At 41.7% G+C, this 21,924-nt stretch overlaps 1 protein-coding gene across 6 annotated transcripts; it reads right to left on the reverse strand.

Annotated features, from left to right (window-relative positions):
- Positions 1–975: 975 nt before the first annotated feature.
- On the reverse strand, positions 976–21,874 carry ncoa5 (nuclear receptor coactivator 5). 6 transcript variants are annotated; one of them, XM_060063719.1, is made up of 12 exons: positions 21,720–21,812; positions 17,488–17,554; positions 16,495–16,763; positions 15,921–16,028; positions 15,157–15,220; positions 13,467–13,775; positions 9,674–9,792; positions 8,740–8,869; positions 8,025–8,224; positions 5,546–5,750; positions 5,328–5,419; positions 976–5,229 (listed from the first exon to the last, which is right to left on the reverse strand). In XM_060063719.1, the coding sequence occupies exons 3-12, from the start codon at positions 16,661–16,663 to the stop codon at positions 4,589–4,591; spliced, it is 2,037 nt and encodes a 678-aa protein (XP_059919702.1). In that variant the 5' UTR covers positions 16,664–16,763; positions 17,488–17,554; positions 21,720–21,812; the 3' UTR covers positions 976–4,588. The 6 variants fall into 6 exon arrangements, with proteins under 6 accessions (XP_059919702.1, XP_059919693.1, XP_059919676.1 ...); XM_060063710.1 differs by having other exon boundaries at positions 8,025–8,227; XM_060063693.1 differs by having other exon boundaries at positions 8,025–8,242.
- Positions 21,875–21,924: the final 50 nt, after the last annotated feature.

A 21,924-nucleotide genomic window follows, 5' to 3' on the forward strand; every position in this document is an offset into this window, starting at 1 on the left:
AAGCAGAGACCTGTGGCACTAGGAATCCCTTTGTTAATAAGGTTGAACTCTATGCAGTAGACTCTGTGGAGATTTTATATCCTCTAGACTGATTTGAGCCAAACATATCCCTGACCATTGGAATGAATCGTTAGAACAAAATACTTATGTTTAAAAGTGTTGAAAGGAAGAATGTGCAAAAACTGAAAATCTGGACACATGTTAGCATTTATTTCTAGATTTTTGAAACACACACACACATATATTTTGTTAAGTAGATTTCATATGTCTTATGCATTAAGGATCATATCACTGACCATTGACCGATGTCTCTATTATGTCTCATTTATTTAGATCCAAGAAAAAAACTGTTTAAGGTCATTTGCACTTGTAGTAGATCTATAAATATAAATAAATACATATTTATTACATTTATATGTTTATATTTATTTGTATACATATATGAATATTATTTATATACATATATGTATATTTATTTATACATATAAATATATTTAATTGATATATGTATGTATATGTATATATATATATATATATATATATATATATATATATATATATATATATATAATGGTAAAGCGAAACACATGAAATTAGTTTCTAGAACTATTTAAAACCAGTATTTAATGTTTTTAGTGTTGTTTGAATGTCAGATCATGTGTTGTGAATGCTGCTAGTATCGATATATCATTTATTTGTACTGTACATAGACAAATGACGAGATTACCACGCGCAGGAAGACCAATGCGGGCTTTCGCTTGACATACATATCAGGGCTGGTAGATTTATTGGTGTGTGATCTATGGACAGGGTTTACTTTGTTATGTTGGAGATTTACAGTTAATTGAGTAAAGTAAGCCTAATGCAATATTAAACGATTCTGATGATTTTTTGGTGGGCTGGGGGGAGGGGGGTGGGGGACGGTCACAATTAGTGTGAAATGTGAATCTTTCCCCTGTCATTTTCAAAAGCTGCTCTCTCAATTAATCCCGTCAATAGGGGGCAACAAAAACGCTAAACTCAATCCCTGTGGATGGCGTCCCCTCTGTTTGAGCATTGGTCATCAAAATCTCCTAATTTGAACCAATCAGAGCAGTGGTACAGCTCGTGTGTGCGACTGTACCTGGGAGGTGTTCAGTAGCCTTCTAAAGGTTGAGGATCCAGGGAGAGCAAAATGGATCATCAATTTGAACAGAAAAAGTACAACCAACTTGATCCAGAAACAGATTGTGTTGCATTTATTCAAATTGCTTGCCGGTTACAGATATATAGAAAATGTATCCCCACCACATGATTAGACGATAACATTCATCATCAAGCGTTCCCCCTCCCACTCAATAGATTTTCCTGTCACCTTTAAATGCGATGATAGCACTTGTATTAGGTCAGCGCTGGGGTCCTCGTTTCAAATAACATGGCTATTATATATTCAACCAGAACATTGCCTGCATCAACTGAGCCTTTTTAAACCTCTCCACGCTTAAGATAATGTTGGGGGGCAAGAAAAGTATGTTTATTGAAGAAGAATAACTTATTTATTGAGTTAAAAATGTGTTTTATAATTACTGTTTGCATGGTCTTATGTGGCAATATTTGTTTTAGTGGTTTCTACAGAGTTATGATGTGATTAAGGCGGGAGACTAAGAGGTCAGAGGCACATGAAATGTTACCTCAGTGGAGAGTTTCCCCCCGTGGGAAAATGGCTAGACCTTGAAAACGAGTCTTTTGCTAAAAAAAATATATTTCAGAAAAATAAATGAGTTTACTTTATTGTTCCATGTCCTATTTCGATCTTGCTCAAGTAGTGTTATGTAATATCAAAGCAGACTTTGAGTTAAGTATATGAATGGGCTGAGAGATAACATTTCACTTTTCATTTCAACTTTTGTAAATATAGCCTATATATCACTGCAGTCAAAGACACTTTAACCTACTATGGTGTTGTCTTTTGTTGTGCACTGTTCTATCACTGTGGAAAAAGTCTTGAGAGTTTTGTATTATGTGCAATTTTGTTCTTGTACCTTTGTTTTGTATTTTCTTTAGCAACTCAGTCAGCAGTGAGTTCTTACATCAGAATGATTGTCACCATATGTTACACACCGTTAAGGATAAAGTGTTTACCCAAATTTTGGCAGAGACAACAAAGCACTTTAAACTACTAAATCAGATGAACAGGGAACAAAACGTCTCTCTCAAAACCACCCCACGGGGACATCTGGTGGCAGAGAGACGTGTTGTCGCCTGCCATCAAGTCAAATGTACCTGACATATAAACTTAATTAGTTATTTTGCTGCAGTTATAAACTGTAATGAAACTACCTACCTGTTGCTTTTTTGTTTCCATTTTATGATTTATTTTTAGTCGAGGACACCTTGGAATGCATCATATTTGATTATTTTTCGTGACAAATCAAAAAAATATATATATCATGGTTAATTGTTCATTTCTTAATGCTTGTTACTCAATTTGTTTGATGAGGCTCCCCAAAAACCCACACCCAGCCCCAACCATCGGCCCACACCCATAGCCTCCTCCCATTCCACTCATAACCCCTCCCACATCTGTACTTATATGTGATTGCAGTATAATTCAGAAAAAATTATCAAAGAATATAAAACAAGCGCTTCCAATTCTGGTACTGGCTCTGCTTGGACCACAAGCAGATTAAAACAACACAGAAACAGTCAGCTTCTAGTCCCCATTTGATCCATGAACACAGATCTTCACCTGCACTACTGTAGCATGAGACTTACCTGCCGGTGATCTGACCAAGACTCCATCCTCCAATGGATATAAAGGGCTCTGCAATACATCTGTTAACGGTGAAAGGATGTCAAACTAAAGAGAATACACAAACAAACCCTACAATCTGAACAGTCCCACAATCCTGCTTTTAGAGCTAGGCCTGATTCATTTATGAACTCCCTTTCTTTTCCCCATCAATATCTGCGCTAAAGCAGTTATTGTAAGGCTGATCAGCGGCTGGTTTTATTTTAGTTATTGATCCAGATGTGAATAACACTCAGAGGCTGTTCCCGGTTTGGCCCAAGCAGAGCCCCAGTCCAGTTATGTTGTGTAACTTAATGCATGCATGCAGAATACCCTCAACAAACTGTAGTATTGATAATATATTGAGTGTTTGTTGTATCCAAAGTATTTTGTTTGTAATGTTTTTTTGGAGTTTTCTTTTTCAGTAGTATGAATCGTTTGCTACCTTTTTCTTTTTGACTGGCCATGTGTATCCAAGATGAATGAATAGAGCCTAAGTTACAGTACAAGATTCTATTTTTTGGTAGATTTGTTGAATTATTTCACATTAAGTGTCGTTTGTGTCAAATTATATATATATAGATATATCTGCAGATACATTACCAAAGTATATTTCAATTACCTACATAAGTGATGTGTGCTCCGATGAAGTACTCTGATGAATTAATACAAACTCTGAGGAACGCTAGTTTAAAAGGCATGCCAGAATATTTTGATGTTAAAACCCTTTTCTTTATATAGAAAAACCCACACTGAAATTAATCTACAGACGGGTGTTGCAGATTAGTTAAGGTTTACCTAAAAATTCTAATGAACAGCAAATCACTAAAATCTTGTATTAATCTAAAAAGACACCATTAGTCATTCTTAAATGATTCTGAAAAAAAAAGTCTTGCTTTCCTGGGATCCAGAAACTTAGGGTTTGTCTTTAATTCACTGGAGTTTGGGGTACAATTTTGTACAAACGGTTGAGATGGATGTAGGGTTGATTATATATATATATTATAACAAACACAACTATAGAAACGCATATATGAATATGACAATTTTTTTTCATTCCAAACCTTTCATTAACCCTCCTGGATTGTGTACCTAGTCTTAGGGTAAAAGATGTAGTTGTTTCCTTTCAGTTCTGTGGGGGTGTATGTGTACATGTGCACTCGTATCTGCTAGGGGGGGGTGTGACTGGTTGGGTGGGGGTTTGTGTAAATAAATCAAGTACAGTTAATGTGGAGGTGTTTATTTTTTGTGTCAGTGTAAGTTAAATATTCTAATTAAAAAAAAAGTGTATTCTCTATTGTGTTTCATGGTACATAAAAAAAAAGGAAAAAAGTAGTTTTATCTTACATTTCAAATGCTTCTATATCTCTATGGCTTCTGGCGATACCGTTCCATTTTATAGATTTGTCAGCACAAAATGCAATAAACCAATACCATTTTATTACACTAATTGTGTTTGAGTCATCAATCATGTTTTGGACAATATCTGGAGAAAAATAATATTCCAAGATGCAACAAAAATTACAGCACCGACTACGGTTAATGGTTTGAAAACAACTCAGGGTCCCTTCTCACATCTTCTGTACACATGCAATGCAGCGTCAATAGTTGAAAACACAGGAAACGGGTTTGAATGAGCTCTCACAACTACACAGGCTCCAACAAATGAACTGAGCTAAACAAAACTCAAAACTTAAAAGCATTTACACGTAGGAAAAACATGGTCTACACACAGCTGGTGAATCAAACGATCAAGGTTGTACTTCTTGCGTCCCCCCACAAGATCAGTCAGAAGAGACCTGATTGGCTGTGTGGCCCTCAGTAATGGCGGGGGTACATGGACATGGGGGGTGGCTGGCCCATGCCCGGCGGGCCCCTAGGGGCCGGGGCCTGCTGCTGCTGCTGCTGCGGGCTCACAAGGTGGTTGAGTGACGGCCCGCTCTGGATCAGAGTGTCCAGCGCCTTCTGGACGCTGGGGCTGTCGAAGTTGATGCCCGAGGCGGAGCTGGGGGGCCGCTGGCTCAGCGGAGGGGCGGGGCCCCGGCCCAGGGGCATGCCGTAGCCGGAGGCCCCGGCGGGCGGAGGGGGCCCCGCGAGGGGCATGGAGGACCGGCCTCCTCCCAGCATCTGGGGGTTCTGGGAGGGAGCGGGCAGGCCGGCCGAGGGGTGGGACATGCTGGGCGGGCCGTGCTGGGGGCCCATGGAGCCGTACGGCTGAGGCTGGGGGGCCATGTTGGGGCCGCCGGCCGGCAGGGCGGAGGAGGGCAGGGCCCCCCCGGCGCCGCTGTTGAACAGGCTGAGGATCTTGGCCTGCAGCTCCTGCTGGTTGGGGTTGGCGCTGGGCTGGGGGGCCGAGGGGGGCGGCAGGCCGCCGTGGCTCTGCTGGACGGGGGCGTGGACCGGGTGGGCGTGGGGGGCCGGGGCCGCGTGGGGGGCCGCAGCAGCCGGGTGGATAGCAGCTGTGGAGGCAGACAGGGGAGGAAGGGTTCAGCCATCAGAGAGGAGCAGAGCGGTCGGTTCACACAGGGGAGGGGGCCGCGGGGGTGGAGCTACACACCTGCATGTGGGTCTGCACTGGGTCGCACCAAGCGCAGCCTCTTGTCCTTCAAGTAAGCGATTAGACTGTCCAACTCCTCTGGCGTCACAAACCTACCGGGTGGGGACACGCATAACATTTACAGTCAGCACCGGTTAGGGTGAAGTGTCTCGCTCACGGACACCTCAACACACGACCAGGGGTTAGCCCCCCGTTCTGGGCGACCAGGGGTTAGTCACCTGTTCTCGGAGAGCAGCGTGATGGCGGTCAGCAGGGACACGGGGTGGGCCTCTCGGTCCGCCTCTCGGACCAGAACGTCATCTGCCATTTTGGCGGCCTTCCTGGCAATCTCCTCGCGCTCCTTCTCGCGGTTCTCCACCTTGTAGGTGTCGTAGTTGTGCGCCACCAGCACCATGGCGTCCTGCATGGGCATGTTGCGGTGTTCTGCAACCAGGAAACTACTAATTTATATCATGGACATTTACTCTCTGACCATCAAAGCACCAGTTGCCTAGAATCACGGTGGAAAACATCAGGGTTTTTTGGTGATTTGGAAGGGTCTGTGTCTCATATTAGTTTTTCTCAGTCGCTTTGGTACTAGGGCTGGGCGATAAACCGATTTTATCGATTAATTCGAGTGTGTAGCTCACGTCGACTTGTTCAAATGAAAATCGGTTTTCTCTTCAACATCCGCAAACGCTTCCCTCTCAGCTCCCGTAGTTCGGAATGGGCTCAGCCCTCCCCCCGCACAGAGCGCGCATTTACCAAAGTGATGCACAAACATGGCAGCGAGTTTGACAAGTTGTATACCACAATTTATTCATATATGTATAATCTATTTTGAGGTAAACATAATTCATTTGAAATATATCTGTGTGGTTTAATAATTTGTCGATCTGTTGGTAATTCGTCGATCTTTTGGTAATGCCTCGGGGCTCCAGTAGGGGGTTTGCGCTCTTCTTCCTCATTCAATACAGACGAGTGAAGGAAAGAGCTGCGTGCATGTGTGTTTTTCCTCATTCTTCTCCCGTTACTATTCCCTTTCTTAAGGTAATTATTACCGTTTGCAAAACACTGTATATTTATGACCAGTGTTGAAAGTTTGAATGTTATGTTGGCACTTTATCAGAAGTCCTCTTATCATTAGAAATATTTTATGTTTACAGAAATATTTTTTTTTATATTTTATATATTTTACATTTTATGTTATGTTACAGGTTACACTGTTTACAATGGCAGGGCCTGCCATAATGCTTTTTTATGTAAATCGATTTAAATCGGAAATCTGATTTTTTATGAAAAAATCTGGGATTTTTATTTTAGGCCATATCGCCCAGCCCTATCTGGTACATTTCTCAGATCAAAATTGAAATTTGAAAAACAGTAAGTGCATTTCTCAAAACAATTGAACAAACAGCAAAACACCATGATTTCATGCAAAAGCCAGTCTCTTGCTCAAAATCTTTAGTTTGTTTCTCAAAAGTAAATATCTGTGTCAATGAACATGTCAGTGCCATCAGAATGACAAGTCCTTGCGTCATTGTGTACGGATAAGACAGTCAAATTGCTTAGTCATGGTGTCAATATAACAGTGTACTCTGGAGGGATGTTCTAAAGTTTTGAAGACAATTATTGTAAATTGTAAGTTACACCTTAGTGTATGCGGGCGATTGATTGCAAGAGACTTGACAAAATTCACATTTACGCTTTGACTGTTTCTGCTGTAATTTGTTGACAGACCATGTCATTGCTAGAAATGTGAACATAGGACAATCTCCTTAGGGTAAACTGTACATGCATTGCTTTAGGAATTACAGTGCAGTCTTCCTACACCTCCTGACGTTTATGTCTGTTGGGCCACAAATTCTCATTCTCACGCAGCCTCACTCCTCTACCTCTTCTCTCTGGCTGTTGACCCTGTCCAATTCCTTGTCCTTCCATTGTCAGACTATGTAACATTGTGTTTCAGTAAACTGGTTGATCATTGGTTTATCTAAAACTTCACACATTTCCCTTCTTTAGAGAAAGTCAAGATTCACCTGGTAGCAATTTACTAAAAAGTAATGGAAATGTATAGAAATAGGCTTGACATATGACAACTTGTTCAACCATTTTGCATGTAAAGACTACTGCAATGAACTGAAGCCTAAATGTTGTGGGGGTGAACTATTCAATAGAGACCCATTACAATACATTTTGATCACCATGACATAAGCAATTGATAATGCAGGAAAGAGCAGAGAATTGTACATAATCATTTGCATTTGCAACTTGTTCAAAGAAATGAGAAACTGCTTTTTTGATACAAGTGACACAATGATGTGAAGATTGAACAGGTCGTTTGGAGAATTTCAATTTGGATCTGAGAATTGTACCAAAGCGCCTGAGAAAAACTGTAAATTACAACAATCAAACTCAACTATCAAAACGGAATCAAACTCAAGGGAAGAAAGTGTTTTAAGTTGTGATCATTTCACAACCTCTCAGCAGTTCCAATAAAACGGCTGTTCCAATAAAACAACGAGCTGAGTGCGATGGCTGCTCCCGGGGTGGGGCAGCCGTCGCACTCAGCTCGTCAGCATTAAGGACGAAGACATGCACCGTACGGTTCCCAGGTTGGTGAGCCAGGCCCCAGGTGATTAACGGAAACAACTCGTGTTCTAACTAGTGCCCAGCGGGGGATGTGGGGGATGTGGGGGCCGTGTCGGCGGCGCTGACCTTGAGGGGTGCCAAACAGGATGTTGACGGTGCAGGAGCGATGCACCTGGTGCTGCTGGGTGATGATGATGGCGAAGGGCGTGCGGGCGCGCCCCACGTCCTCCAGAGCCTGCGTCAGGGACACCTCCGTGTTCAGGAAGATGAGGTCAACCACCATGCCCAGGTCCCGCACCTTCCTGCCCACCGTCTCGGCATACTCCCTACAGTTGGGTTGCAAACAGAAAGACGCACAGACGGACAGACACACACACAGACACACAGGGGGTATATGAAACGACTACGTTCCGTGTAATGGTAGGAGACCTCCAGACAGCATTGGTGAACAGTAGGGGGTGTGACACAATATCTACACAGCGATACATCATCGCCCTTCTACATGCGATACGAGAATCCATATACTGGCGGCAAGTATCAATATATAGATGTATATTTATTTTGCATTTTTCTCACATGAATGAAGGAAACTTGAACGGAACGTTAACTTACCAAATCAGAGTAACTGAAAACTCAAGTTTGGACTGTGAATAAAGACCAAATTCCAGCACTTTTCCTTTTCACGTTCATTTTGTATTCATCGTTAGACTTATATTGTGATGTTTCGTTAAAGGATTGTCTAACAATATTGATTATTGTGGAATCACTGTATGGCAATATTATCAGTATAGTAAACAGGTCCATGGGTCAGACTGGGCCGTAGGCCGGAGAGCGGACATACTTCTGCACTTTGTTGACGACGATGACGGAGCAGTCGACGGGCCGCTCCGTGTCGTAGCGCCGCTGCAGCTCCTCAAAGTACTGGCGGTACAGCTCGTTACGCCGCAGGTCCTCTGGGCGCCCGCGCTCACCTACAGAGATCAGCGTTAACTCTACACACATACACAGGGATACTGAACAATAGGCTCACCTACAGAGATCAGCGTTAACTCTACACACATACACAGGGATACTGAACAATAGGCTCACCTACAGAGATCAGCGTTAACTCTACACACATACACAGGGATACTGAACAATAGGCTCACCTACAGAGATCAGCGTTAACTCTACACACATACACAGGGATACTGAACAATAGGCTCACCTACAGAGACCAGCGTTAACTCTACACACGTACACAGGGATACTGAATAGGCTCACCTACAGAGACCAGCGTTAACTCTACACATATGGGTATTGAACTCCTGATCCTTCATATTGGACAATATTGAGGAATATTCCTGCACGTAAAAAACCCTCTGCACTGCAATCAGGAATATTGATGGACTGATATTAGGGATGCAAGAAATTGTCAATTCATTAAACGTTGTTCACTACATGAATACACTGCCCCAACAACATCCATTATATCCATTATGGGACATGGTCTGCCTTTGTGTCACGCATCTAAATGAGGAGGTCTGGAAGTACCAGCATGTTGTGACCACTGCGACTAAGCCTCATATGATGTGATGCTGAGAAGGGATGTGATTGTAGATAATCGAAGGGATTCAAGTGCTTCATGTCTAAAGAGGTGACGGTTTGGATTCAAGTCCATGCGGAACAGGACATCTGGTCCTACATGCTACGTGCCCATAATGCATCATTTATATATTTAAATACAAGGGAATGCGTTTCATTTGGACTGGAAGCCTTGTATTGCCAACACGTACTCTCTGGGTCTCGCCGTCCGTTCCACGGGTCTCTGAACGAGTCTCTGTAGGGATCTTCCTTCTTGCGGTAGAAGTCGTCGGGGGCAGCTGCAGCGCGGTAGTATCGGTCATACTCCTCCCTGCAAAACATTGGATTGATCCTTTTATAATAGACCAAGAAAGTTGCTGGCAAAGGGTAACGCCAGCAATCGACGATGCTACAGACCAGCGAGGGACCACATCGGTCGCATCTGCATTCAACATGCATCTGCAATATCTATAAACTATAATTATTTATACATTTTCAATAATCAAACCCTACAAAAAGGTATGTGATGGCTTTAGGTCTTGTTCTGTGTTTAATATAATGAGTGGTAATGGCACTGAGATGCGCGCCAAGGGGTTTTGAGTAGCACTTAAATTCCAATGAAGACAAACTGCGTTGAATGTATGGGGGTATTTCAAATTACCCTTAAACAAAAAATGTGGTTCGAAGCAGCACTAATCGCAATTAAAGAGCAAGCGTACATTACCATAACAGCCTGTTATTATTTATTAGAGGTCCTACGAAGAACTTAGGGACCCCATTGTATTTAATCAGTATCATTATATTTGGGGTCCTACGAAAAACGTAGTAACCCTATTGTATTGGTTAGTGTCCATATTATTTTCTTTTTGATCAATCTGGTTTGTAGAACTCGTAAAATTAGTTAGATAAAAAGGATTGGCCTGAATTATCAGAGTGGCGCTATAATAAGGCATGGTAGTTCAACATTTCAACAGGCTGCTATTACCACTAGGAAGGTGCAATATCCACAATGTAGAAATAGTGCAGTGATCACAACTTGACCAAATACCCACACTCAAACTGATTTGGTGCCAGAGGTGGTAAAAGTTGCCAACTCGTCGTCACACATGTTCCAGGTGACAGTCAGACAATATGGTCTTAATTTCATAACAATAATGCCAAAGACGGCAGAGATATACAATTTAAAGTGAAACATATGCATTTGTAAACAGCTTTACAACACATTTAAACAGCTATAAAATTGCATCATAACAAAGTTATCGAACATGACTACTAAGAGGATGTTACATAGTATACTGGGCCATACCAAATGTATATCTGAAGTCTATATTTGAAATATAAACAAATAAATAAACAATTGTTTTAAGTTCGACGATCTGAACTGCGGCCTCTCAATCAGAGGCTAGGCCTTATAGCGTAACACACTTCATTTCGCTGACCTCAGTTTTGACTGGAGATGCTCTGATTGATTGGACATCATTCATGATCGGCCGATATTGGCAAAAAAAATGCTTGTTCAGAGAACCCCAAGGGCACCGATCAAAAAAGCCACTCACGTGACGTAATTAATCGCACAACTTTTTTTTCTCTGCATGCCGAGTGCGCACATCTAAGCGGAACTTGCCAGTGGCAGCATGAGTTCTCCTGTCTACAACATTGTGCTACACTGCCAGGATTTCACGGGGTCACTGTAATGATGGCAAAGGAGGCAGTTTTAAGATTAGTCTTTACTGAGAACTTGCATAATGCGCGCAGGCACATTTCAGTACCGTATATACAGCAGTATTCGCACAGGCACCGTATATGACATTCTGCGGAGGCTTTGGTTAACACATTTTGCGGTATGTTTCAGTCATGGGGGATACAAAGAGATAAGATAAAGAATCTGATGAAACAGAATTTGGTGCTTGCCGTCTATCCAGAGAATAGATAAAAGGTATGGAAGATTCCTATTTCCTTGCCATTCTGCAACAGTAATCGGTGATTTGGCCCAAAAATTATCGGAGCATCTCTAGTTTTGACAGTGGATTTTGACAGTATGCTTTACAAACATGGTTGGCGAGTTGGTTGCCATTGTACCATACCTATTAAGCTCACCATACCTCCACGTATTATAGAATATAATCTTACTTTAATCTACATGCCAAAGTAGTGTAGTGGTATGGCGTCGGCCACATGACCATGAATATGGTTGGAATCAAAGCTCAACATACTGTGAAAAGCGGCATGAAAATGACTTTCATGTATTCATTAGGCCATGGCCACCATACTCGCCATATTGTAAGACCCTGTTATCAGGGCTGCAACTAACGATTATTTTAATAATCGATTAATCAGTCGATTATTTTTTCGATCAATCGATGAATTGGATAAAAAAAAGAACATTACTTCAAATTCACAGTGCAGACTGAAGTGTAAAAACACCAGGTTATACTTTTAAACACGTTAGGCTGGAAAAAATTACAATGGGCAGGTACATACAATTTGGGCTGGTTTTGAAAAAAAATGGCAGGATTATTATAAGAATTTTTTCAAACAATAAATACCAATAGACGTGAGGCTGACGTTTTGATTTGACCCAATAGTAATAAGGGGTGGGAGATGACTACCTGTCCAATAGTAATTAGGGACGAGGGTGGGCCATCAGACCTGTCACTCAGACCTATGCGCCACTGAAGGAGATTTGATTCATGATGAATAAGTCGAGCTGGCGTTGACTGAACATAGTTCAAGTGTCCCTGCACTAGAGCTGTAGCGACGCGTCGTTGACGTCGACGTCAAAAATTCGTCGACGTCAAATTTCTCCGTCAACGATTTTCGTGGACAATGGACAACAACACAGAGAACACAGTTTGCACTTTGCTGAGTCTGTTGCTTATTTGGATATATGTTTACCGTTTAATGGGAAAGAAGGCTCGTCGCCTTTATTATGTCCGTGGTCGTCGCATGGACCATACGTCATCCAGCTCAGGTTGCGTAGCTGTGCGTGTGCGCAACTGCGCGTGTCGGCTCATTAGCATCTGTACCGTAGCGGCCCGTACCGTAGCAGCACACCTCTCCCAAGTGGCCAAATTGGCCTGGCCTGGCCAGACTGGCCACACTCACACTGGCAGATTTGAGCACGGCTGGCCTTTCATTTTGTATAACAGTGAAACTATTTTATTTATTTTATTTTGTGTAAAGCAGAAGGTTTTTTGCTGTGCAAAACTGTTGTTAAATATAAATATAAACTGTATATATAAGTATATTATTAAGATTTTTTTGGTATTTACTTGAGATACATTATGTTTTTTTATTAATCGAGCAACAGAAATAGATAACCATCCAATTAGTCATTAGATTAGTCGACTAATCGATGAAATAATCGCCCGATTAATCGTTTAATAAATAATCGTTTACCCCCAGCCCTACCCTGCACACATGCATGCGTGTAACGTAAAAGTTAGTTGGTCAATAAGGTTGCATTCAGGTGTTTATTGTGCTCACCATTGGTCTTATACATGCCTTTTAGTTTGTTGTGTGTAATGTCATCTCATTGACGAAAGACCCATTTTCGTTGGCTTTCAGTGTGTTCTTTACACAGACCTTATGGAGATTGTGTGCATGAGAATTAGATGAGGTTCCTTTGATACCATATAAAGTCATAGTTAATAATCAGGTTGCGTTCAGGTGTGTATTCGTGTATTTGCCATTGCAGAAGTATGTGATGAATCGGTTTTCTGGCAATACAAGTTTTGGCAGGTTTTTGGTTGATTGGGCGGTTTTTAGTCTATAGTTGGGCTGGAAATTGCCAATCCGATCTACACATGCTATCTACACAAACTATATGCCATATGAAAGCTGAGACTCAAAGCAGTCATAGTCTAAGCCAGTGACATCTGGAAGTCGGGGAGGGAAGCACCATAGCATATGTATAAAAAACTAAGTAGCTTCAAGTTGTACTAGAATTCAAAGCAACCGTTCCCTTAAAAACAATTGCACTTCAGAATGGTTTGAAGCACTTACCTGAATGAAGGGTCTCCTCTGGGATCTCCTCTGGGGTCTCCTCTGGGGTCTCCCCTGGGGTCTCCCCTGGGGTCTCCCCTGGGGTCTCCTCTCGGGTCTCCCCTGGGGTCTGCCCTATGGTCGCTTCTTGGGTCCTTCTCGCGGCTCTCGGAGCCCCGGTAGCGGTCATCGTGGTCCCGTGGGGGACCCCCAGGCCTGGGCTCCCGTGCTTCTCTGCTGTCCCGGGGTTCTCGGGCGTCTCGTCCGTATATGGGAGAGCGAGAGCGTGGGCGGCTGTCCCTGCCGTCTACGTAACCTCCGTACGGGCCTCTGCAAAAATCATCACAATAAGAACAAGACAACTACCCAATGAACTACCATCGGTTTATGAAATGGGCAAAAAAAATACTAAAGAAATGTTAGGATGCAACTGCACCATTCTTCTTTTGCATCCATGATTGTGGTCCGGAGTTTGGGTTGGTTTTAAGCACAACAATAACGTTTTTTCTTTAAACTGCGGCCTCAGGTATACAGATTTCTTTGTTTTTTCCGAAAGGACAAAAGTGAGGCGGCCTTGTGTGTATTTGTGTGACAAGACAGAAAAAAACACAAAGGACAAAAGGAGAACATAAATATTGATTTTGAATTCCCAGACGTAACGTATTGAGCACTGGCTTTTTTCTTTCCTTGTGAACGCACTCATTTGCAGCAATAGCTTTTTAACTTTTAGACACCATTAATAAAAAGAGGCTTGCCGATGCCAACTCACTTTTAGTTCGAGTTCTTGAACCTGTTCGAGAACATCTGCCAAAAAGCGCATTTTATTTTACGTTAAAATCGAAAGATCTTGAGTCAGTTTGGAATGATCCAATCGCACCTTTATGGATCTAATCACATTTCTCCATTCCCGTTTTTCTCTCAAATACAATTGAGAGAGAGATTGATGCGATAGGAATGCCAGGTTATTTTGTCTTTAAGGATTTAGAAACACACAAGACTGTGGTTAAATCACATATGCATGAATCATTAGAGACGCTGCCATTGAAGACGGTCACTTCCAACACACGTGGTCTTTGTAGCGCAGCTCCTCGACCGATTCTACTGATGCCATTGTGTCGCATTCAATCTGTCGTCTACATTCGGAGATCCATAAACCAACACAAGTTGACGTTGTTGAGAAACCTAGTAGGCACGGAAAAACCGACATCATAGTTCAGACTTCGGTGATCCTGATGTATAGATTTTGTTTTGCAAAACACCATTGTTATTACATTCAGTTAAAATCCAACTGATACTTCATGTTAAAAAGAAAAAAAACATTTGCAAAGATGAAATAACTGTTCAAGTCAGACATCAACTTCGAAGATTTTTGTGAACCAAGTTATTTTTAAATTAGAGAAATTTGGGGCCAACTCTGATCGCAAAGATCCCAAATCGCAAAAAAAATACGAAAACTTGGGGCCAACTCTGATCGCAAAGATCCAAAATCGCAAAAAAAATACGAAAACTGGAAAGCGAACATCTTTGGAGACAAAGACACTTGGAATGATTTTCTTTGCTTTATTTCAACACCTCTAAAAACGCAAAGATAAATAAAATGTCGACATGGCCCAAATACTGTCACTAGCCACATAGAGCGCTTTTCGGACACTTTCTTCTTATTTGATCCTACCAGAGCACCGAGCTACATCTTCTTTTTGCGTTACTTTACCTTCGTGGAGGGCTCGGCCGGGATTGCGGTTTAGGTTGACGTCCCTCCACGGCCATATTTACATCTGAAAATAAACCAATCCAAACTTTACATAGCAACAATTACCATACCTGCTTTTCACCTAAAATGGGACTGGCGACGGGAAACACTTCCATGATCCAAAAAGGAAAATCAGCTTGAGAATTCCATGTCCGAAAAATCCAAAATTGTACGATAGAAATTTCTGAAAGTTTGCAGGCATATCTGCTTGTAACTCATGACTCCAATCGAGAAGAAAAAAATATTTTCTGTCGTTAACGGCGACTTTCCAATTGTAACTTTATAAAAGACAAAAATTGATGTATTGTTGGAGCTAATGGCACAGTACTTGGATTTATTATCGAGGTTTTACGCCAAATTTTGTGTTAAAGAATTTCACGTTTAATTAAAAAAAAATGCATAATTCTCACACACACACACAGACACACCCACACACATACACACACACACAAAAAAAAACAATCAAGATACAATTGTTTTGGGACAGCTTGTTACGGTTTCTATTTATTGCATATGAAATACTGGGTGAAACATTCAAAGATACTTGTTTCGCAATCACATATAGAATATATAAATGTTCCTGTATGCATATAGGCATGAATAATTGTACATCTGTTCTACAGTGTTGCTTTTTGCTATTTATTTGCTGCTCTGCCATACCTTACTTGTACCAATAAGGATTGCTTCTTCTTGAGCCAGTCACATCTATGATTGTTTGATCTTACCTATTTTATAACCTTTAAATATTCGACCTTTATGGCCCGCCTTTGCAGCTTCCGCTTCCTCTACACGTTCAAATTGCACAAATCCAAACCCACGGAACATGGACACCCCTGTAAAAGGACGATTTCAGTTGGACACTTTCCAGGTCATACTTAAGGTTTGCAAGGCCTTAAACCAATTAAAACAGTCTGAAAAAGCATAAGTGTTTCCTCTGCATTCACCAGCACTACCAAAAGAAAAATAACTTGAGGGACAAAAGTGGTGCGGGTGATCAAACCATCATCGCCCATTTCACAACTCTAAACTCAATCAGGTAAATGTATTATATAATGATTATATGCTATACGATGTTATTTGTTTTATTAAAGTCGAATGTGGTGCGATTAAATGAATATGAATCCACAGAAAGCCATTTAAAATTGTATTGAATAAATGGCCACAGAGGAAACACTGATGCATGCAAAGCAAATACAAAAAACTAAAGTTAAATATTCTATTAACAACCAAGCAATATCCTACAAGACATAGATAAATAAAAAGTATGTACTCTTCACCAACATTGCCCTAAATACTGACCGATTATTTTTCCATATTGGCTGAAAATGTCTTCCAAGTCCTTTTTCTCCATGTCCGATGTTGGCAGGTTCCCAACAAAAATCCTCCTCTCCATATCTCTGGGATCTTTACTGCTGCAGGAACGGGAGAAGTTTCCTGGAGACGAGCTGTGGCTTCTCCGGCGAGACATGACTAATTCCACGGGATTCTTTTAAGGTTTCGGTTTTTAAATGTTTTAAAAATGCTTTCTCAAACGTACGTGTTGCGTCTGTAAAATTCCGTCCACAATCCTGCAAAGTATCAGCGGGGCAACAGAAACATATAATAATGCCATGGATGGACAAATTAAAACTTGAGCAGAACTTCCAGATGGCTAGAGTTGTGAAAATCGCGAAATTCAGACTGCAACATTTTCGAGTTTTCGATAGGTTGAATCGCAAATTATTTTTAGAAAGGGTCAGCAGATAAGTGTTGAAATACGTCAGATTCATACACATTTGATTTGTTCAAATATTAATTGTTAGTTGTGTTCATGAATAGAAGTTTGCTTTGCAACATTCTTTGATGCAAAAATACTGGCCATTGAGATTCTCAATCAAACAGATCCAGATGAAATTTGTTCTTCTGTGGCCTTTTTCTTCGTAGCCATAGCCAAGTTCAAAAGGTTACCACAAATTGATTGATCAATTATTTTCGAAACTTAAGAAATTAATTATAAGAAAACTCCAGAAAGGTTTCTGTAAACAATTGATCAGCATAAAACTTTATAATTCTTTCATTAATACATTAATACAATACAACATGAAAATGGTCAAAGAAAAATAAGCAGTTGTCAATAATGCAGCCTTTTAAAATATAAGGCTTAGTATGTTGCCTTTATGTGTGCTGGGTTTCATAATATCGACATTTTATATTTAGTGGATAGATTATATTATGAAAATAGGAATGTGCATTTGTACCTTTGTATTGATACATTTCACAGTTCAGGGAGTAGCCTGATGCATAGTAGCATACCTTGTTTTCTCTCTGGCTGTCCTGTGTGTTGCTCCCGCATAATAATGAAACTGGTGTCTTGATAACTCTGTAAGAGAAAAATATTTATGAATTAGGGATGGGCACGAGTGGTAAATTCCAAACTCGAGTGATCGAAGGAATTCCTCGAGGATCAATCGAGTACTCGTTTAATCAAATCTATTTTTAGAATGTGACGCATCTGCAGCAGGAATAGGCTTGATGATGAACGGCAATATTACCAACCAAACATGTAATGCTTATTCTCCATCAAAACAGTCTGAGTTATCAGAGTATTCATTATTTATTTTTGCAAACGTTCAAAACACATTTTCCTTACAAAAATAAATATGCGTCTCACAATTTAAATCACGTCGAACCAAGGCCTGCAACAGTTTAAAAAAAACAAAAACAAGTAGCCTAACCATTGCAAATAATTTAAAGCTGCAAATAAAACGGCAGCAAATGGACTATGGAAATACTCAGCGTTGTGATCTTCTCTACACGGCCGGGATTAGAGCTGCGTCTTGCGGCGGTTAAAATAGCCGACACACTTGGTTGCTGCAGGTCTGCTTTCCCGAACTCACCGTTGTGTTTCAGGAGCATATGTTGCCGCATAGTACTTTCTTGTAGCTCGATTTCGCTTGGCATATTTTACATTTCACCTTATGATCTCCTATTTCTTTAAAGTATTTAAATTCTTCGCTTTGCTTTGCTTTAACCGCCATCTCTTAACTTTTTGAATTCTGGCGTGCCTGCACACGGCACGGAACGCGCCACACAGAAATTGATACATTTCATTTGCTTTGTGCCCAGTGGCGCCGACAGAAAATTGATGCATTTGCTTCAGAAAACGTTGTTTGTGTGTATATGCAAACTCGAGTTTGCCTGTCCCACCAACCGAGTTCATTTGTAACGAGGAGTACTCGAGTAATCGATTCCTCACGCCCATCCCTAATATGAATCAATTTGGTGGATAAGAATACCGGCTTTATTTCAACATTATTCCCATTCACTGTTTGGCCATTTTCTTCCATTAAATAAGAATGACTTTTGTTGATTTAAGATAAATTGGGGTAATTCAAGGATTCAAAAAGCTTTATTGTCTAGTATGTTGCCATACTAGAAAATTGTCTTTTGACTGAAGGCTTGGAGGTGTGTGTGTGTGTGTGTGTGTGTGTGTGTGTGTGTGTGTGTGTGTGTGTGTGTGTGTGTGTGTTATTTGTGTGAGTTCTTTGAGGAATGAGTGTTCTGTGTGTGTATAGCTATGGGGATGAATGATTTTTTGTAGATAGCTTTCCTGGCCAAAGGCATTCTGAATCTTCTGCCAGAAGGAAGTAGATCAAAACAAGGATGAGTGGGTGGGAGGGATCTAAGAGCAGGGCTCCAGACTAACTTTTTCCTTGGGTGCACTGGTGCGCCTAAATTTTTTATTTGGGTGCACCAGCACGTATTTATGGTGCACCCAAGTTTTGAGTTGTTGAGGGGGGGGTTGGACCGTGCCTGCCTTGCGCTGAGTTGTTGAGGGGGGGGGGGGGGGGGGGCAACCCGGGCAGCTGCACCGGTTGCACCGTCGATATTTACGCCATTGATTAATAATATCTTGACCATTAAATAAATGCCTTAAATAAATGCCGAATCTGTATCTCTCATAAAGAATATCGTCAGACAATGCCAAGGGATCGTTTCTGTCCCGAAAAACCCTCTGTCTCCGGAGAGACGCCTGTACGATAAGTGCGTCGAGGTCCATGGGAACTAGGGCTGTCAACGAATATTCGAAGTTCGAATATTCGTTCGAAATGAATCCAAAAACGCGAATTCGAACGTGAAAATTAATATTCGAATGTGAAAAAACACTCCCGCGGTACAAGCGCCTCTATCTGCTTTGTGAATGAGCCTCTGTCTGTTCGCGATGTCCCTCATAATATTCAAATTCGAAAACACTCCCGCGGTACAAGTGTAACAGACTAGTATTGTGAAGAGCGAATGTATTTTATCCCCTCGGGGTTTCCGTACTTGGATATAGGTATTCCAGCTCTCACGCTGTGACTGGGTGACTTCTGATATGTACTAAGTAAACAAGACTATTTTCCCTTCCACGCTTGTGTCATTCTTGTCATATAAATATCTAAGTGCCAACGCTCGGTTACACAAGCGCCTATCTGCTTTGTGAGTGAGCCTCTGTCTGTTCGCGATGTCCCTCATAATATTTGAATGTGAAAAAACACTCCCGCGGTACAAGCGCCTAACTGCTTTGTGAATGAGCCTCCGTCTGTTCGCGATGTCCCTCGTTTTAAAGTAAGGAAATGCCCAGCAGGAAGCCGCCGCCCACCAGCACTCTCAACGAGACGTATATATATATATATATATATATATATATATCCCACTAATTTGAACCATGGTTTTGTCGCATTATTGACATATTGACGGCAACTGCGTAAAATAGGCAACCAGATATTCGAATAGTTCAAATTCGTGATTTTTTTCCAAACGAACATTCGAATGTCATTTTTGAGCAATTTTGACAGCCCTAATGGGAACACCCACAAATGGTGACGCCATTATCGGAGGAGGGGCTAGGAAGCTGCGCACGCCGATATAAGTAGCCGATCTCCGGGTAGACTCGCTGAAAAGCTGCTCCCGACCAGGTTTGGTTGCGAGCGTAAGTCACCATGGTGATACAGCGACGCTTAAAGAGATCGACTTTCATGGTACAGCTAACCCAGGCTTTCAGCTCAACATACCTCGCTAACCCCCTAATCGAGCTTCGTAGTACAGGCCCCTGGATTGGGCTTCGCGGGTTTGCTTGCGTTTGTGAGGAAGCCGTACCAGGATGTAATGTTGCAATTGTATTGCAACAGGCGCAGCCTTTTAAGGCTATCGCTATTGGGTTATCCCTAGGCGTGAGCCGTAGCACTGAAAGATTTGTATTCCCCGACCACCAACAGCGTGGGCCTCAATTACGTCCGCGTGCGGCGTGCCTCAACGACGTCCGCATTTCGCAGATATAGTCGGGCGCCGGCGGACGTTCTGCTCCCAATAAACAGCTTTTCTTCAGCTATTTAAAGGACAATGAGGCCGACACTTTGTCAGCTGACAAAGGCTGTGCCTATACTCATAGAATCTGGAGTTACAACACGTAACTATCGTTTCAGCCATTTACTGTACAATTCAGAATTGAATGAGGAGGGCTGAGGAGGGCCGTCAATCAAATATCGCGCTTCAGAAACGGCCAATCATAGGAAAGCCCGCCCTGCCTTGGTTCCCTCCCCCATAGTGCCAAAACTAAATTCGCGCGCGAGAGCAGAACATCATTCGCGAGAGGCGAATGATGTTTTGCACGCGCAGAGGTAATTTGCGCACGCGTAGAGATCATTTGCGCGCTCGCAGTTAATATCTACGCGTGTGGAATAATATAATATGGCAGAATGCATCTTTTATTACATTAGTGAATTATGGCACTAATGTGTCGCCATAATCAACCACTTCTGAAATCGTAATTCACTCTCGCAAATTAGCTTTCTTCTGTGAGATACCTCTGTAAATAAATAGGCCGTAACTCCGCCCCCTTTAGTTGATAGCTTCCGCCCCAGGGTCTATGCCGCCTCCCCCCAGAAATTCTGCAAAAACATTTGATTGTTGTATCTAAGATTATACATTATGAAATTATAAATGAAGCCATACATTAACAACTGGTCATTATTTATACAAACATGTTGTCCTAGGAATAGGTAACAAACTTAAATTATGTTTAGACTGCCGCATTTTGCATCCGAAATGAACAAGCCATATTTCAGTACATTTATTACGTTGCACATTTTCCTCGAAACCTACTCAAAGGGGAACTCAGCTCGGTGAAGGCAGTTTAGTCAGAGTTGGTTATGGTGAGCTAACCTTGATGTAGGGTTAACTTCACCAAGGCGCCGTAAGCTGAGCGCCAGCATGAGGAATGACAGGTTTAATTATACCTATTGATACTAGATCTTTGGTAACCTTTCCGCTTTTAACTTAGAAACACGACAGTCATCTCTCCAGTGGCTTTTTAAACGGGTCTTTTTAACGCGGATCCTCGTGTTTTGGTCATTTTAAGAGCTACGATGAGCTAATCTGTTAGCCGTCAGCTAACTCAACTAAAATGGTACAATCCACCACCTTCAATTTAATTTGCCTGAAAACGTGCTCGAATATCCCTTACCCGTATTGTGTGTCTGTTTATTTGTAACCGACGTATTTACCTTGAATTTTCCTTTATCCTTTAGTTTAGATTATGTCAAAGCAGACATGTAGCGCGTCGCCTCTTTCCCGGCGCAAGCACAATGCTCTTCTTCGGCCAGAATCCAAACGGCCAACCATGGTGCTCTGAGAGTACTACTACCACCTAGTGGTCGAACATGGTGCTCTGAGAGGACTACTGCTGCCTAGTGGTCGACCCTGGTGCTC

Source organism: Gadus macrocephalus, chromosome 1 (assembly GCF_031168955.1).
Source record: "Gadus macrocephalus chromosome 1, ASM3116895v1".
Classification (NCBI taxonomy): domain Eukaryota; kingdom Metazoa; phylum Chordata; class Actinopteri; order Gadiformes; family Gadidae; genus Gadus; species Gadus macrocephalus.

Bases quoted from the DNA above. Each gene is read 5' to 3' on its own strand.
- ncoa5 (XM_060063693.1), bottom strand. From the start codon at position 16,663: ATGTCTCGCCGGAGAAGCCACAGCTCGTCTCCAGGAAACTTCTCCCGT. The intron at 13,776-15,156 runs GTAAAGTAACGC...TGATTTTTGCAG, and splicing joins CGGCCGAGCCCTCCACGAAG to AGGCCCGTACGGAGGTTACG. The intron at 5,420-5,545 runs GTGACTAACCCC...CCCACCCGGTAG, and splicing joins ACGCTGCTCTCCGAGAACAG to GTTTGTGACGCCAGAGGAGT.